Genomic DNA, 17,050 nt, shown 5'->3' on the forward strand with positions numbered 1-17,050 from the left:
TCTCCTGGGACACCAATTGGTGTGCGTTGAATGTTTTTATTTATTCTTTAAATGTATTTTGTGTTCTTTTCTGCATTTTCGATCCTTTTTGCTTTCTGTACTATAGGCTGGATGTTTTTTCTGATCCATTTTCCAGACTACTAATTGTCTCTCTAGCTAATTTTTATATGCTGTTAAAAACACCACTGGGATTTTAATTTTAACTACTGTAGTTTTCAGTTCTAGAATTAACATATGGTTCTTTTTTTAATAGTATAGTTCTCTGGTTCAGTATCTGAATATTCATTATTCTTGAAAATATTAAACATAATACTTTAAAAGCTTAAGTCTGAAAAACACAGTTATTTAGATTTCCTGTGGAAATTGTCTGTTATTCCTTAGGTTTTTAATCAAGTTACCTTACCTTGTCATTATTAACCTAGTTATATTTCATTGAGTGCTGAGCACAGTAAATAAAAAATAGTGCTGCTTAATAAGAGGACAAGGATATCTTTCTCCAGAGAATTTGTACATTTGTTTCTAGGTAGTGGCTGGGTAAGGGGCACTGCAGTCCCACAGCATCTTACTCGAGTGAGAGGTGGTAAGGATTCAAAGCTGGGTTTCAGTTTATGGAGGATTTTTTTTTCTTTTTCTTTTTTTAAAAAATTTATTTGACAGAGAGAGGGAGCACAAGTAGGCATAGTGGCAAGCAGAGGGAGAAGGAGAGGCAGGGGCTTGATCCCGGGACTCTGGGATCATGACTTGAGCCAGAAGGCAGACGCTTAGCTGTCTGAGCCATCCAGGTGTCCTTGTGGAGGATTTTCCTATAATTCTTACAATTCTTTGATTTCACCCTTAATCCTTGGTGTAGACTTCTGTGGCTCTAATTAGAAGCCTGATAGTTTACCAGACCCCCTTAAGAACCTTAGAGGGGGGGCGCCTGGGTGGCTCAGTGGGTTAAAGCCTCTGCCTTTGGCTCAGGTCATGATCCCAGGGTCCTGGGATCGAGCCCCGCATCGGGCTCTCTGCTCTGCAGGGAGCCTGCTTCCTCCTCTCTCTCTCTCTGCCTGCCTCTCTGCCTACTTGTGATCTCTCTCTGTCAAATAAATAAAATCTTTAAAAAACAAAAACAAAAAAACCTTAGAGGGCTTTTAGTGTTGGCTTTTACCCTCTTCTTCCTGTGGGTGTTTTATTTATTTCATTAATTAGTTAATTTTAAAAGATTTTATTTATTTGACAGAGAGAGAGTACAAGCAGGGGGAGTGGCTCCCTGCTGAGCAAGGAGCCCAGTTTGGGGCCCGATCCCATGATTTTGGGATCATGACCTGAGCTGAAGGCAGACACTTAACCACTGAGCCACTCAGGTGTCCCCCGTGTGGGTGTTTTAAAAATGTTGCTCAGCTTCTTGGCCCTCTTTACTAGAATCCTCAGGAGAAAAGCAGCCCTGTTAGCTCTCTTTGAAGCTCTGATACACAGTTTGCTGATCTTGATCTCTCAGTCAACTAAAAGTGCTAGTCCTTGTTCATTTGGGTTAAGCCAGATCTGCTGTCCACCTTATTGCCAATTTTGCCATAATTATGAATTGTTCTTTTCAAATTAAATACTGACTTCAACTTTTATTTTTTTCACCCTGTTTTAGTCATTGTCTGTGAATGTGTATCTTTCATTCCAGAGTCAAGCTTGTATTTAACCATATATACTGGACTCTGTCATTTTCCCCTCCCTTTCAAATTTAGTTTGTTTTACTTTTACCAATTGCAGTTGAAATAAAGTGATTGAGATTGGAGGCTGGAATGGGGGGAGTCGAAGTTTGAAATACAGAGATGTTTGGGGAGGTAATGGCCATCTCATTGATTCTAAAACTCAGCCTTGTGGGTTTGTTTGACTTAGATGAAAGTGAAGAGGATGAAGATGATTTGTTGCAAAGGACTGGGAATTTCATATCTACATCAACTTCTCTTCCTAAAGGAATCTTAAAGGTGAGAGTCAGCCGATTTAGGCCCCTCCAGCTGACTACCTCTGACACCCAGTGTATGGGTTTATGTTCTCTGTGGGATTAAACATGTTGCTCTCATTTATTACTCTTCTGCAGAAATGATCAAGAAGATTAAATTATGTTCCCAGGGATCTTTTACCAATTGTTTGATTTCTCCTTTTGCGTTTCCCTGATTTTCCGTGGGCACTAGCCTGGTTCATGCTGCCATTCTCTGTTAGCTCGTGCACTGCAGTCACTTGGTGACTGGTCTCCACTTCCACTCTCCTCTTCCTATTCTTCACTAGTAGTAGCCAGGAGGGGCTTCTAAAACATCAGGTCATGTCACTTTTCATCGCTTTTTGAAAACTTCTGAATTCTTTATCACGGTCTCCACTGCTCTTCATAATCTGGCGTCTGCGTATATCTGAACTTCGTCCCAGAAGTTTCTCCTTTGTTTCTGACCCAGGTTCCCTCAGGCCTTCTTTTTGTTTCTTGAGCACACCAAGTCCTTTCTCGCCTCTGAACTTTAGCTCTTGCTCCTGCCTGTCTGTCCTTCAAGCACTGCTCATGGCCAAACCCATCCGTACCCTTTTGCGCAGAGGACACTTAGGAAGGTTCTTCCTGGCTCTCTTGTCTAAAGTGGTCTGCACTAGTTAGACTGTATCTGACTTGTTCATTGTGGTAATAAGTACCTGCCCAGCCCATTGCTTCAGTTAAATATCTGTTACAGATCTCTGACATAGATATTTTTCTCCATTATAAAATGGTAGCATCCTTTAGATGGGGGAGGGAACCCTTTTAGGGCGGATTACTAGGAGACAGAGTGATTGTGTTTCCCCCACCTTATGAAGACAGTTCAGTCAGCTCTTCGTAGGGTAAATTCACATCCACTGATAACGCAGTTACCGTAAGAATCTATTTTTTCCTTTGAGTTTTTTTTTTTTTAAAGATTTTATTTATTTATTTGACAGAGATCACATGTAGGCAGAGAGGCAGGCAGAGAAGGGGTGGGGGGAAGCAGGCTCCCTGCTGAGCAGAGAGCCCGATGTGGGGCTCGATCCCAGGACCCTGAGATCATGACCTGAGCTGAAGGCAGAGGCTTAACCCACTGAGCCACCCAGGCGCCCCTGAGTTTTTGTTTTTTTTTTTTTTTTAAATTTTATTTATTTATTTGAGAGAGAGACAGTGAGAGAGAGCCTGAGAGGGGAGAAGGTCAGAGGGAGAAGCGGACTCCCTGTGGAGCTGGGAGCCCAATGCGGGACTCGATCCCGGGACCCCAGGATCATGACCTGAGCCGAAGGCAGTTGCTTAACCAAGTGTGCCACCCAGGTGCCCTATAATTGAGTTTTTAATGGAGAGAGAGCAACCTGTAAAAACTAGGAAATAACTGAAAATAGCCTAAATGCATGATATATGAGGTCATCATTGCTTTAAGCTAGGAACCATGTATTCTGAGAGGAGAACATAGCTGTCCATGCCAACCACAGAACCATGGGGACGATTACAGAGTGCCTTTTATTTTGTGCCATGAATGCAAAAATGCTAGAGTAGCAATTTTAAGTAAAATATCCTTGAAGTCAGTCTCCTAATCTGTATGGTAAATCATGAGGAAATGACTGTCCTGGTCCCCCAAGACCATAACTGTTTCATCCCCTTGTTAGAAAGATGGTAAAAATGGATTATTATTTAGTAAAATGACTTGCTAGTTGGTAGTAGAGCTGTGGTCTTGTGGTTACCATACCAGTGTACTTCCTTCTCAGCATAAGCTATGTTGAAATGTCTTTTCTTCATGCTTTAAAGAAAAGAATGTTGGGGCTCCTGGGTGGCTCAGGTATGCATCTGCCCTCGGCTCAGGTCATGATTCCAGGGGTCTGGGATCAAGCCCTGAATCTGGGCTCTCTGGTCCATGGGGAATCTGCTTCTCCCTCTGCTTCTGCCTGCTGCTCTGCCTGCTTGTACGTGCTCTCTCTCTCTCTTCCTGTCAAATAAATAAAATCTTCAAAAAAAAAATAATGTTAACTCATTTGAATTGATAGAGTGGTCACTGTCTTTTTCCACAGCTAAAGAATTGTCTCCATGCTAACGCGGAACGTCCTACCACGGCTCGGATCTCGTCCGTGCAGTTCCATCCTTGCGCGCAGGTCGTGATGGTTGCCGCGCGAGATAATGCCGTGTCGCTGTTTCAGGTGTGCATTTTTATTTATTTATTTGTTTATTTAAATTTATTTATTTATTTATTTGACAGAGATCACAAGTAGGCAGAGAGGCAGGCAGAGAGAGAGAGAGGAGGGGAAGCAGGCTCCCTGCTGAGCAGAGAGCCTGATTCGGGGCTCGATTCCAGGACCCTGGGATCACGACCTGAGCCGAAGGCAGAGGCCCCAAGCCACTGAGCCACCCAGGCACCCTGTGGTGTGCATTTTTAAATGGAAACTTGTGGTGAGAAGTACTTACAGGATACAGTCTATGGAAATAACCAAAAGGAATGTTTTTCCTCTCCTTATAGGTTGATGGAAAAACAAATCCTAAAATCCAGAGTATCTATTTGGAGAAGTTTCCAATATTTAAGGCCTGTTTTAGTGCTACTGGAGAAGAGGTTTTAGCCACGAGCGTCCATAGCAAGGTTCTTTATGTCTATGATATGCTGGCTGGAAAGCTAATTCCTGTGCATCAAGTGAGAGGTAAGGTTTCTATTGAACATGTCGCCCATCACCCCTCTGCCCTGTCTGTCAGCCCCACAGCTGAGTTCATTTAACAGTGTTTACAACCACTTTTCCCCCACAGGATTCTTAAAAATAAGAATCTCTTTAGTTTAGTATTCAGAAAATGTCATTGTGTTGAGATGATACACTTGAATGAAAATAGTGAACTTTTTATTGAGCACTTCTGGGAAAACTGGAATTTGGGAATCTGTATCTCCCTGAGCAGAAGAGCAGTTGCAAACGCAAGGCTGTAAGATTGGCAGTGGATGCCGCAGAAAGAGCCTGGGCGCTAGCCCAAGACCCGAGTCCCAAGTCCTCAGAGTATCTCCCCTCTCTAGTCTTCTGGAGATTTGGATTCTCTCTTGTCCTTCTGGTGTCTGTTGTAATAGATTTTTCGTTTATGTTTAAAGGAAATAAAGCACTGCTTTTGGAGATCATGATGTATTTTCAAGACTGCTTAAGAAAATGTTCTATTATTTGAAAATTTATCTTCTTCTGCCTTCCCCATTCTTCCCCTGCATGCCCTTCCCCGCATCACCGCAAAATTCGGTGACACCTTCAGGAACTCTCTGTGGACCAAAGCCCTGTAGTGGGTTGGCTGGGTTAGCGCTTATACGCCCTGGGAGGTGGTGATAACAGCGCTGTGGCTTCCTGGCAGTCTCCCTGTTAAACTGGGTATATGTTTGGGGCTGTAAAGGACAGGGGTAGCTCTGTACAGCCTTTTTTCTGCTAATGGTTCAAAGTGAACAAGCTCAGCTGCAGAAACATTTATGGGGTTTATCATCAGTGTTTCCAGTCTTCTGCTTCCTGTGTTTCCTCACAACTTCGGTGACCCTTTCCGAGTGGATTCGTAGTTTAAGTGTGCTTTGCAGCAGGGCCTCTCAGACATTAGTGTGCACAGGAGCCCCCTGGAGATCTGGCTCAAGTGCAGAATGTGGTTCTATAGGTCTGAGGGGGCCGGATTCTGCATTTCTCACAAGTTCGTGGGTGAGGCTGGTGTTGCTGGTCTGTGGACCTCACTTTGAATCGAAGAGCCCGAAACGGTTTCCCCATACTGAAGCAGAAAACAGTATGTAGTTGTTAACTGTTTTCACATATTATTCCACTAATGAAAAGGAGTGGGCTTTTGTCCGTCCTTGCCTTACATCCTCTTGGGAAAAGCAAATCCCCGGGGTTGGTGAAGATAGAGTCAGTGATGTTGACGGTGGATCTGCAGGTACGCCGGAGTGTGCATCTGATTGCCAGCTTCTAAGATGTGGCATTTATCTTTCCCTCTATGCTCTTTCCTCAACGAGCATAGCTTGGCAGTAATGATGATAATGCTAAAGTAAATGTATTTTTTTTTTGTTGGCTTGGTTGTTGAACGCTATTTTCAGTCTCCTATGAAACACTATAACTCAAAATTAATTAAGGACATTGGTTAGAATATGCAAACTTATACATTTGTAAACTCTTTGTCTTAAATGTAAGTTTGAAAAATGAGGAGTGCAGAATTGATGCATTCTGAAGAATTCTGAATTGATGGTTTGTCCCATTAACCCGATGGGGTTCATAATGGGGTCCACGGATTTTCAATATTCTCTGATAGAATTTAGAGGCCAATGAAGTCATAAGGGAAAAACATTACATCTCTTGTTTTCACCAACATAGTATTGAAGTTTAGCATTTCCTTTGGTTATTAAAGTTTTTTTTTTTTTTTAAGATTTCTTTATTTGACAGAGATCACAAGTCGGCAGAGAGGCAGGCAGAGAGAGAGAGAGGAGGAAGCAGGCTCCCCGCTGAGCAGAGAGCCCGACGCGGGGCTTGATCCCAGGACCCTGGGATCATGACCTGAGCCGAAGGCAGAGGCTTTCACCCACTGAGCCACTCAGGCGCCCCTGGTTATAAAAGTTTTTGAACAACCACAGACTGACACACGAAAAGGTTTGGAACCCCAGATTACTAATTGAGACTCCAGAAGCAATTTCTGCTGCATCATTTAGAAGGACAAGTCGTAAGAGAGACACCTTGTTCTAGGTAAACACATAAGGAATTTAACCATTTGGGAATAAAATTAGTTGGTCAGGCCACCATTTTGCTTATAGGTGTTATGGTTTGATAATATCCGAGCTTCAGCTTTCTCTTTCTATAAAGTCGAGGGTCTTAAATATTAAAAGAGATCATTTTTAATTTTTTTAGTTTTCTAGTTCTTATTTTGATTCCAGTTAGCATACAGTGTTTTGTTAGTTTCAGGTGTACAGTATAATGATTCAACAATTCTATGCATCACCTGGTGCTCATCACAAGGGCCCTCCTTCATCCCCATCACCTTGTTCATCCATCCCCCCACCCCTCGACTCTCCTTCCCTCTAGTTTGTTCAAAAGAGGTAATTGAGTGTTCGTGGCACTTGGTGGGGGCTGCTCCCACAGTAAAAGCAGCATAGGGTCTATCCCAGCACAGCAAATCCTCTTGCTGTCTTGGGGAACCTGGCATTGTTGTAATAAGATTGGCCATTCTTTTCCTTTTTTTTTTTTTCTTTCTTTTCTCTCTCTCTCTTTTTTTTTAAAGATTTTATTTATTTATTTGACAGAGAGAGATCACAAGTAGGCAGAGAGGCAGGCGGGGGTGCGGGGAAGCAGGCTCCCTGCTGAGCAGAGAGCCTGATGCGGGGCTCGATCCCGGGACCCTGAGATCATGACCTGAGCTGAAGGCAGAGGCTTAATCCACTGAGCTACCCAGGCGCCCCAGCCATTTTTTTTCTTACCACTTGCTCTTTAGTTGACCTAAAAATGTCATTCACAGTTCTATAAAAAGATTTATATCTGACATCTTCAAAGCATTGTATCTTCTTTCTCAAGGTCATACGTTTTGTCTGGTTCCTATTTTGGAAGGTTCAGTGTTTGTAAAAAGCAATTACAATATTGATATTAGTGTTTATTATTTTTTGTGAGGTTAAAAGCAAAATGCTGTATACATATTACCGGTATAATGTAAGTTTTGGATGAAAATGTGGTGCTTTTTTCATTTAATTTCTATATCAACTGCCTGTCTTTATTTGCTGCAAGTCTAGTATTTCTTTGTGGAAGACACTCTCCTTCCTGAATTCCCTCAGAACAACAGGATTACTTAGCCTACAAGCAGGAGGTCTTCGAGCCACCTGTGCCGGAGAGCAGGCTTGATGTAACGAGCCCTCTGGCTGTTGCCTCTGTTGTTGCCACACTGGGTCTGTGTGCACAGAGTGAGGGAACTCTTCCCTGCTGCTCTGACAATCCGTGCACAGTCTGTAGCCCTTCATGGCTGTGGGGATCCCCAGCTGTAGGCCTCTGAGTTCTCTCTTGCATTCCTCCTGTCCAGTTCTGTGTCAGTAGGGTTAGGTTGGGGGTGGGGTGTGGTTTCTGGCTGCAGCCCCACACGGCGAGATCTAGCCTCCCTTCCCTGCTTCATCATGTGATGGGATTTTCCTGATGCTTGGAGCTGTTTCTGTATATTGTAGTCAGAGCGACAGGCTTGCCCAGAAAGGGGGATGAAAATTACCCTAGAGAGGAGTAGGTTCAGAGTGAACCCCATTAGCTGGAAATATGTGTCTGGATTGAGTTCCCTCAAGAGACCTAGGGTATAGTCTTTGTGGGCAGCACTGGAGTGGGAGGCCCGCTTTGTAGGATTGTGAACCATCTGGATGAAAACTGTTCATAGGATGGAGGCGGTCTGTGGCAGCCTTAGCCAGCATTTTCCTCTAGGGGAACAAGGATTTCTCACTAGAGTTTTCTCAGTTTATTTATTCTGATGAATGTTTTAACTTAGCAACTTAAATATTTTTTAAAATAATTTTTTTGGACCAAGCGGTCCATTCGTGTGGTGCAAAAACCCAACACATACACAAGAGTGAGGAAGGGAAACGTTTCCCTGGCCGCTGCTTCCCTTCCCTACAGGGGCCAGGGGTGTCTGTTCATTCCGTCAGCACGCCTTCTGTCAGGCAGTTTCGTAATGAGTAAGTTTGCTCACTAAGCAGTCCTGATGGAAGGAGTCTCCTGCATGGTCAGTATGAGCCTTTTTTTTTTTTTTTTTTTTTTTTTTTTTTAAGATTTATTTATTTATTTATTTGACAGAGAGAGATCACAAGTAGGCGGAGAGGCAGGCAGAGAGAGAAAGAGAGGGAAGCAGGCTTCTTGCTGAGCAGAGAGCCCGATGCGGGACTCGATCCCGGGACCCCGAGATCATGACCCGAGCTGAAGGCAGCGGCTTAACCCACTGAGCCACCCACGTGCCCCCAGTATGAGCCTTTTAGGGATAGAAAAGGAACGTGTCCTTTGGGAAATAAGTACATTGACTGGTTTATATTCTTAGCTTGTGTGATTAGGCTGCATGAGTCACATTTTGGGAAACTAATCAGCTCTTGAATATACTGACACTTTGTGGGTTCTTTTTTCTTTTTCTTTTTTTTTTTTTTTTTTAAAGATTTTATTTATTTATTTGACAGAGAGAAATCACAAGTAGGCAGAGAGGCAGGCAGAGAGAGAGGAGGAAGCAAGCTCCCTGCTGAGCAGAAAGCCCGATGCGGGGCTCGAACCCAGGACCTGGGATCATGACCTGAGCCGAAGGCAGCGGCTTAACCCACTGAGCCACCCAGGCGCCCCTCTTTTTTCTTTTTTTCCTTTTTGGATCCACGAAGTTAAGACTAGACTCCGTCATGGGGTGTTTAGTTGGTGACCAGCAACTAGTCTCTACATGTTACTGTGTTTTAGCTGCTTCTGATGGCCGTGCATTTCCCTCCTGGTAATGAACTTTGTGACAAAGAAGTATAATTTATCCTTTTAGTTAATTACAGATGTTGCTGTTCACATTTGGAAAATTAGTTGGTATGTTTACTGTTCAGAGAGCTGAATCTTTGGCCGCAGTTCAAATGGTCACTGTTAACCAAGACAGGTAAAGGAAGTACTTGGTAATGACCTTATACTTGGGTCATACTCAGTGATCCATAGGGTCAGACTTATTCAGAGTCTGAGCCTACTTTTGGTTTAGTTTGAGGTAGTTAGATATTTTATTTATTTATTTATTTATTTATTTTTAAATATTTTATTTATTTATTTGACAGATCACAAGTAGGCAGAGAGGCAGGCAGAGAGAGAGGAGGAAGCAGGCTTCCTGCCGAGCGGAGAGCCTGATGTGGGGCTCGATCCCACGACCCTGGGATCATGACCTGAGCTGAAGGCAGAGGCTTTAACCCACTGAGCCACCCAGGCGCCCCAAGAGGCAGTTAGATATTTTAAAAGAAATTCTCAATTGCCAGTGAAAGATAACATTACTGAAAATCATATTAATCTTTATTAATTTGTCTCTTCTCTCAGGTTTGAAAGAGAAGATAGTGAGGAGCTTCGAAGTATCTCCAGATGGGTCCTTCTTGCTGATAAATGGTGTTGCTGGATATCTTCATTTGCTGTCAATGAAGGTCAACCATTAATAGTGGCTGCTTGTTCGTTCAGCATAAGACATTAGTGTAGGGATAGTCTTTTTTTTTCTTAAAGATTTTTATTTATTTATTTGACAGAGATCACAAGTAGGCAGAGAGGCAGGCAGAGAGAGAGAGGAGGAAGCAGGCTCCCCGCTGAGCAGAGAGCCCGATGTGGGGCTCGATCTTAGGACCCTGAGACCATGACCCGAGCCGAAGGCAGAGGCTTAACCCACTGAGCCACCCAGGTGCTCCAGTGTAGGGATAGTCTTGAATGAAATCTGCATCTGAGTAGAGGGGCACAGTGGGACTTGGGGAGAACTTGTGAGTTCAGGGACAAAGTTTAGTAGGTGCTACAAACCAGAACTAGATTGTTTTTATTCCCAGTGTGATTCTTCCGTGCACCGGCTAACAATTGGATAGGTAATATTTGTTATTCTTTCAGACCAAAGAACTGATCGGTAGCATGAAAATTAACGGAAGGGTTGCAGCATCCACGTTCTCTTCAGATAGCAAGAAACTATACGCCTCTTCAGGTGGGTTAATGATATGATCACCTAAAGTTTTTTTTTTTTTTAAGATTTTATTTATTTATTTGTCACAGCGGGAGAGAGAGAGAGCGAGCACAAGCAGGCAGAGTGGAGGCAGAGGCAGAGAAAGAAGCGGGCTCCCCGCTGAGCAAGGAGCCGGATGTGGGGCTCGATCCCAATCATGACCTGAGCCGAAGGCAGCAGTTTAACCAACCGAGCCACCCAGGCATCCCTCACCTAAAGCTTTTTAAAAGCTTTGGATGTGTTTACATTTCAGATTTAACCCAAAACAGTGTTTGAGTTTAGATTTCTTTGTGTTAGAAAATAATTTTTATTTTTAGATTTTTGTCATTGCCTTTTGCCTTCTTATTTACTAACTAGTAATAGTGAAGAGCTAACCATTTAACCATGTTACCATGTATGGGGAAAAGACGGGAAGAAAATGATTATTTAAAAGATGATTCATGCTCAGTCTTTCCTTTTGAAAGTCACCTTTTTCTTTTAGCAGTACCTTTTCACTTGGATAGTGTTCGGAATGTTCTTCATTATTGACTGAAAACAATTCTGGTTTCACCCTCTGACATTCCTGTGGTGCAGTAGAATAGCTTTCACCCCGACAGTCTCTAATCTGGCACTTTTCTGCTCTCCTGCCTTTCTGATTGTCCTGTGCCTTCTTGGGCTGTTAGTCCCTTTCCTATAGGATCTTGGGGCCATCATAATCTCAGTGTAGCTCATGATGCTTGGTAGTGGGAGGCATCAAAGTGGTTCTGCCTGTGACTACTATTGTCCAGTCTCTGTGGGGCTCTTTGGCAGAATTTTTGCTATACCTCAGCTAGCAGCACTTGAAAATATATAGCGTTAGTTTTTTTTCTTTCTTTTTTTTTTTTTAAAGGTGTAACTGACATACAACATATTAGGTGTACAGCGTAATGATTCAGCATTGGTGTATATTAAAAATGACCACCACGATAAGTCTGGTTATCATCTGTCACTACACATAGTTAGGATTTTTTTTCTTGTGATGAGAACTTTTAAGATCTACTCTCTTAGCAACTTTCAGATGTGCACTACTGTATTAGTAACTGTGGTCGCCATGTTGTACGTTGTCTCCATGACTTATTTTATAACTGGATTAAAAAGTTGTGTATGTGGTTTTTAAAAAAGATTTATTTATTTATTTTAGAGAGTGCACGAGTGGGGGGAGGGACCGAGGGGGGGAGAGACAGAGAGAGGAACTTCCCTCCTGAGTAGGGAGCCAGCCATGGGGCTTGATCCCAGGACCCTGAGATCATGACCTGAGCTGACACCAAGAGTTGGACACTTAACTGGTTCAGAGTCAGAGTCCTGTGTTCCTAATGAACTGGCTCTCGGATCCTGGGAGGGTCAGAGTGGGAAAGAGGAGATGGAGGGTCAGAGATACTAAAATTTCTGTATGAACTGGATGCAAATGTAAAATATTTACAGATTTGGTCGTTACTGTGGAGGTCTTATTTTCCATAACAAAGGTCCTAAAAGCAGAGGGAAGAGTAACCCAAAGTCTGGCTTTGGTAACATCTAGATGACCTTCCTGCGGTTGATCCCTTTTCTTCCCATTTTAGTCTGTTGCCAGCTGGGCTGATATTAAAACTACAATGCCCTCCTTTATTGTAACATTACTGTACAGATGAATGCAAAGATTTTCATACTTGACCCTGTTCAGTTTTTTCAAATGTATTTTACTACAACTTCACACCCTAATGTCAGCCTGGGAAATCATCTTTGTCAAGGAAATAGTTGAAATAGTGAGCTTAATTGAATTCTCACTGGGAGGATAAAAATACAGAAAAGCGAACTTTAGGGGTGCCTGGGTGGCTCAGTTCATTGGGTGACCGACTATTGGTTTCGGCTCAGGTCATGATCTCAGGGTCCTGGGGTCAAGTCCTGCACCACCTCACACTCCGCTTGGAATCTGCTTGTTCCTCTCCTTTTGACAACCCCCCCCCAATAAATAAATAAGTAAATAAAAATCTTTGTAAAGAGAACCAGAGTGCAATATCCACAGAAAAGGCAGAGATGAAATGGGTGCGTGAGGAACACCTTTGTGGTGAGTGTAGGGTCATTAAGAAATCTTTAAATGGGCGTGTGAGGAAGAGAGTGATCATCAGTATCATGGGCCCATAGGGGAGGGAAAAAAGAATGAGGGCAGATTTTGGCAATAGTCCTCTCTTTCTTTTCTTTTGTAAGTTTATTTTTTTTTAGTAATCTCTTTACCCAGTGTGGGGCTTGAACTCATGACCCCCGAGATTAAGAGTCGCATGCTTTTCTGACTGAGCCAGCCAGGCTCCCCGATGGTCTTTACGGTCATGAAAGTATTTGTGTTCCCTTCATATTTAACATACTCCTCAGTCTTACACACATTTTCCCTTCTCTAAACTGTTTGTGCCAATTGGTCACAGCTGACATTTATTACTTTTTTAAAGATTTATTTATTTAGTTTAGAGAGTGCGTGCACTTGAGCGGGGGGCGAGGGGAGGGCAGAGGGAGAGGGAGAGAGAAAATCCCAAGCAGACTCCAGAGCCGGGCTCCATCCCACAACCCTGAGATCATGACCTGAGCTGAAATCAAGAGTTGGAGACTCAACCGACTGTGCCACCCAGGGGCCCCTCACAGTTGGCATTTATTATTGTTTAAATGACTTGATAGTAGGTAAGTTGTATGTATCTTAAATCATAATTCCCTTGTGGTCTGGATCCCTTCATTCTCCCTTCATCATGACTATCATCATCAATTTGGTGTCAGTATCTGGCCTCACGTGGAGGTGCTCTAGTGCCTGTTGATGGAGGTTGGAACTTACTATGGTGGGTATTTTGTTTTTTTTTTTTGTTTTTTCAGATTTTCTCCCCATAATTCATCTGAGTGAAATGTGAAAGTTTTTTCTGGAAGTTCAACTCAAGCCAAGAGTTTGTGATTTTCACTCTAAACTAAAAGATACTTTTATTAACTACTGATTAGTGTTACTGATTAGTTTTCTATATATGGGAATGTTTACCAGAAATATTTTTAGACCAGTTTTCTAGACCTAGGACATTTATAGTGACTTTTTGTTTGTAGTCCCTTCTAGTATTAAAGAGGGGCTAAGAATGGTAAGTTCACTTGGCTTTCGAGTTTAAAACAAAATTAACCAAACCCTTTCTTGGCTCTTTCATGCAGGCGATGGGGAAGTTTATGTTTGGGATGTGAACTCTAGAAAATGCCTTAACAGATTTGTTGATGAAGGCAGTTTATATGGATTAAGCATTGCCACATCTAGGAATGGACAGTATGTGGCTTGTGGGTAAGTAAAGAGGTTTCTGTGACCTTAATCATGTGCTAGTGAGAAAATGCTAAAGAATCAGATATACCAGGGGCATCTGGGTGCCTTAGTTAAGCATCCGACTCTTGATTTTTGGCTTAGGTCATGATCTCAGGGTCGTGAGATCGAGCCGCACATTAGGCTCCGTGCTAGGCATGGAGTTTGCTTAACATTCTTCCTCTCCCTGTGCTCTTCTCCTCGGTCGTACTCTCTCTCTTTCTAAAAGACATACGTAAGTAAAATAAAAAAAAAAAAAGAAATATACTAAATAGTGCCTAAGTAGTTTTGTGTATAAACTCTTCAGTAATAGTACACCCAGGTGTTTTGCATTTTATCATCTTAATGCAATGTTTAATAATGTTAATGGTGGCTTATGAGCACTTTTGACAAGGAAATACAGGACTGCCTTATGTCATTATATTTTTCCCTTATATTTGGAATATTCATTTGATCACATCAAGTTTTCTTACTGATATTTTGGCTTCTTGCCATTGACAAGGAAACAGAATAACTTAAACCTTAGGTTTAAGTTTTAAAAGTACTTAAGCAGTTTTTCTTTGTTTGGCTAGTGGTATAACTCAAACATAGGTTCCTTAGAAATACTGTTCGTTAGTATTGTGGAAACTTTGAAAATATTATCTAGAACATGTTACTGTGTTACCACTGGAAGGAAATGGCTATTACACTGGGGGAAAGATGGCTCTGAGATTTACCTGGATTTCTGAATTATCTTACTGACCAAATCACTTACCAGTCCCTGTAACTTTAGAACTTCCAACAGTGGATTTTTATGACTTTCTTAGACTAGACACAACTTCAGTCAAATCTTCCCGGTTGAGAGATGCCATCTGGAAGCACAGCATAGTCCCCACTCTTTCTTCACTCCCTCCTTCAAGGTTAAAATTGGGGCAAATCCTCATAAACATCCCCACCACCATTTGAAAATTGGTCACTTCCTACCTTTGGGGCATGTGGGAAGGGAAAGTAGGACCAGGCTGTGGAGCTTAGAGATCAGGTCAAAACCAAGGCCTTTGGAGGTTCCTCAGAATGTTGAAAATAGAACTACCCTATGACCCAGCAATTGCACTACTGGGTATTTACCTTAAAGATACAAACGTAGTGATCTGAAGGGGCATGTGCACCCGAATGTTTATAGCAGCAATGTCTACAATAGCCAAACTATGGAAAGAACCTAGATGTCCATCAACAGACGAATGGATAAAGAAGATGTGGTATATATACACAATGGAATACTATGCAGCCATCAAAAGAAGTGAAATCTTGCCATTTGCGATGACGTGGATGGAACTAGAGGGTGTCATGCTTAGCGAAATAAGTCAATCGGAGGAAGACAACTATCATATGATCTCCCTGATATGAGGAAGTGGAGATGCAACATGGGGGGTTAAGGGGGTAGGAGAAGAATAAATGAAACAAGATGGGATTGGGAGGGAGACAAACCATAAGTGACTCTTAATCTCACAAAACAGAGGGTTGCTGGGGGGAGGGGGTTTGGGAGAGGGGGGTTGGGTTATGGACATTGGGGAGGGTATGTGCTATGGTGAGTGCTGTGAAGTATGTAAACCTGGTGATTCACAGACCTGTACCCCTGGGGATAAAAATATATGTTTATAAAAAATAAAAATAAATAAAATTAATAAAATTAAAAAAATAAAACAAAAAACAACCAAGGCCTTGACAAGGGCCCCTTCATGTCCTGTGTTCCTAGTCAGCGTACCTGCCTCAGACCTGTAGGGAGGGATATCTTGGGGAAGAGGGGGGAGCCCAGTGTTTGCCCAGAGTGTGTGCACTATGGCAGCGGCCCATGGTTGGCAGAACTTCTGGCACTAAGGCTCCTTTATTTTTTTGTTTTTTGTTTTGTTTTGTGTTTTTTTCCCCCCTGGAACTAAAACTCCTTTAAGATGAAGACTGGTTTGAAACTAATTTTAAGCAAAATTGCCCCAAAATGACCTTCACTTAAATTTGTGAAGTTAGTCTTTTTCTGATCCTTTGCCTCTCTTTTTTGAATTACTTTTATTATTTTAGTCATTGGGCCCTTCGAAGGACCCAAAAAGGAAAGAATCTAATACTAGTTTAAACTCATTTGATTTTAATTGTGCTCAGTGTAATGGAATTCTGGTTCTGATATGCTTGGTTAAATTATTAGTTTGTTATTGTTATACCTGTAGAGAAAGGCCTTAAGCTTGTTAGAGGAATTTCTGAGGTTATTCGGGAGGTGGGGAAGAGTTACTGGTAGTACAGAAGCTAGAGGCAGGAGAAGCTGAACTCCACTGGGCTGGCTTGTGTTCTCTCCCCTTCTTCCTCATTCTTCCATCTCTGCCCTGCTCCTCCTCTCTCTGCCCTCTGCTGCCCTCTCTGCTCTCCTCCTAGTACTGCTGTGAAACCCCTCTGTCTTGGCCTCTGCTTTTAGGAGTTGATGTCTTTGATTTAAAAACTCACGTTTTGTATCTCTTAATTCTTTTGATTCAGTGTCCTGACATAAGGTAGATGCTTTGTTTGTAGTTTTGCTCTGATAGGGGAGTAGGGAAACTGTTGAAAATAGAGAGCTCTATTCATTTATGTTACTGTTTTTTTAAAAAGATACTCATTAATTTGAGAGAGCGAGCAAGTGCATGAGCAGGGGTGGGGCAAAGGGAGAAGCAAACTTGGTGCTGAGCAGGGAGCCTGATGCGGGACTCGATCCCAGGACCCTGGGACCATCACATGAGCTGAAGCCAGATGCTTAACCAATTGAGCCACCCAGGCGCCCTACGTTACTGTTTTTATGCCATTTGTTAATATAAGGATTACTATATACTTTTAGAAAGCTTTCATATTAATTCCTGCAACATCAGAGTTAGAACGTACTTGGGAAATCTCTGGACTACCCTTCATTCTGTAGACAGCCACTGATGTCAGGATTGTCCTGGAAGAGACCACTGGAGTCACTGACAGAGTGATCTGGAACCCTGCGGTCTCTCGGTTTCAGGGGCGGTCCTCTCACTCCGTGGGGTGCAGTCTGTAGTTAGAGTGTACCTTTGCTGCATCTTGTGTCAGTGCTTTAGGGTGTCTTGTTTTGTGACTTCTTAGCTGGTCTGGAAGTCAGTCAG

At 42.6% G+C, this 17,050-nt stretch overlaps 1 protein-coding gene across 2 annotated transcripts in view; it reads left to right on the plus strand.

Annotated features, from left to right (window-relative positions):
- UTP18 (UTP18 small subunit processome component) overlaps positions 1-17,050 on the plus strand; it is a 43,806-nt gene that overhangs the window by 11,008 nt on the left and 15,748 nt on the right. For both annotated transcript variants that reach the window (XM_047705925.1, XM_047705924.1), the window contains exons 5-10: positions 1,870-1,958; positions 4,015-4,140; positions 4,458-4,632; positions 9,979-10,079; positions 10,525-10,615; positions 13,799-13,922. In XM_047705925.1, coding sequence (XP_047561881.1) covers positions 1,870-1,958; positions 4,015-4,140; positions 4,458-4,632; positions 9,979-10,079; positions 10,525-10,615; positions 13,799-13,922 — 706 coding nt within the window. The remainder of the gene's footprint in view (positions 1-1,869; positions 1,959-4,014; positions 4,141-4,457; positions 4,633-9,978; positions 10,080-10,524; positions 10,616-13,798; positions 13,923-17,050) is intronic.

Source organism: Lutra lutra, chromosome 16, assembly GCF_902655055.1.
Source record: "Lutra lutra chromosome 16, mLutLut1.2, whole genome shotgun sequence".
Taxonomy (NCBI): Eukaryota; Metazoa; Chordata; class Mammalia; order Carnivora; family Mustelidae; genus Lutra; species Lutra lutra.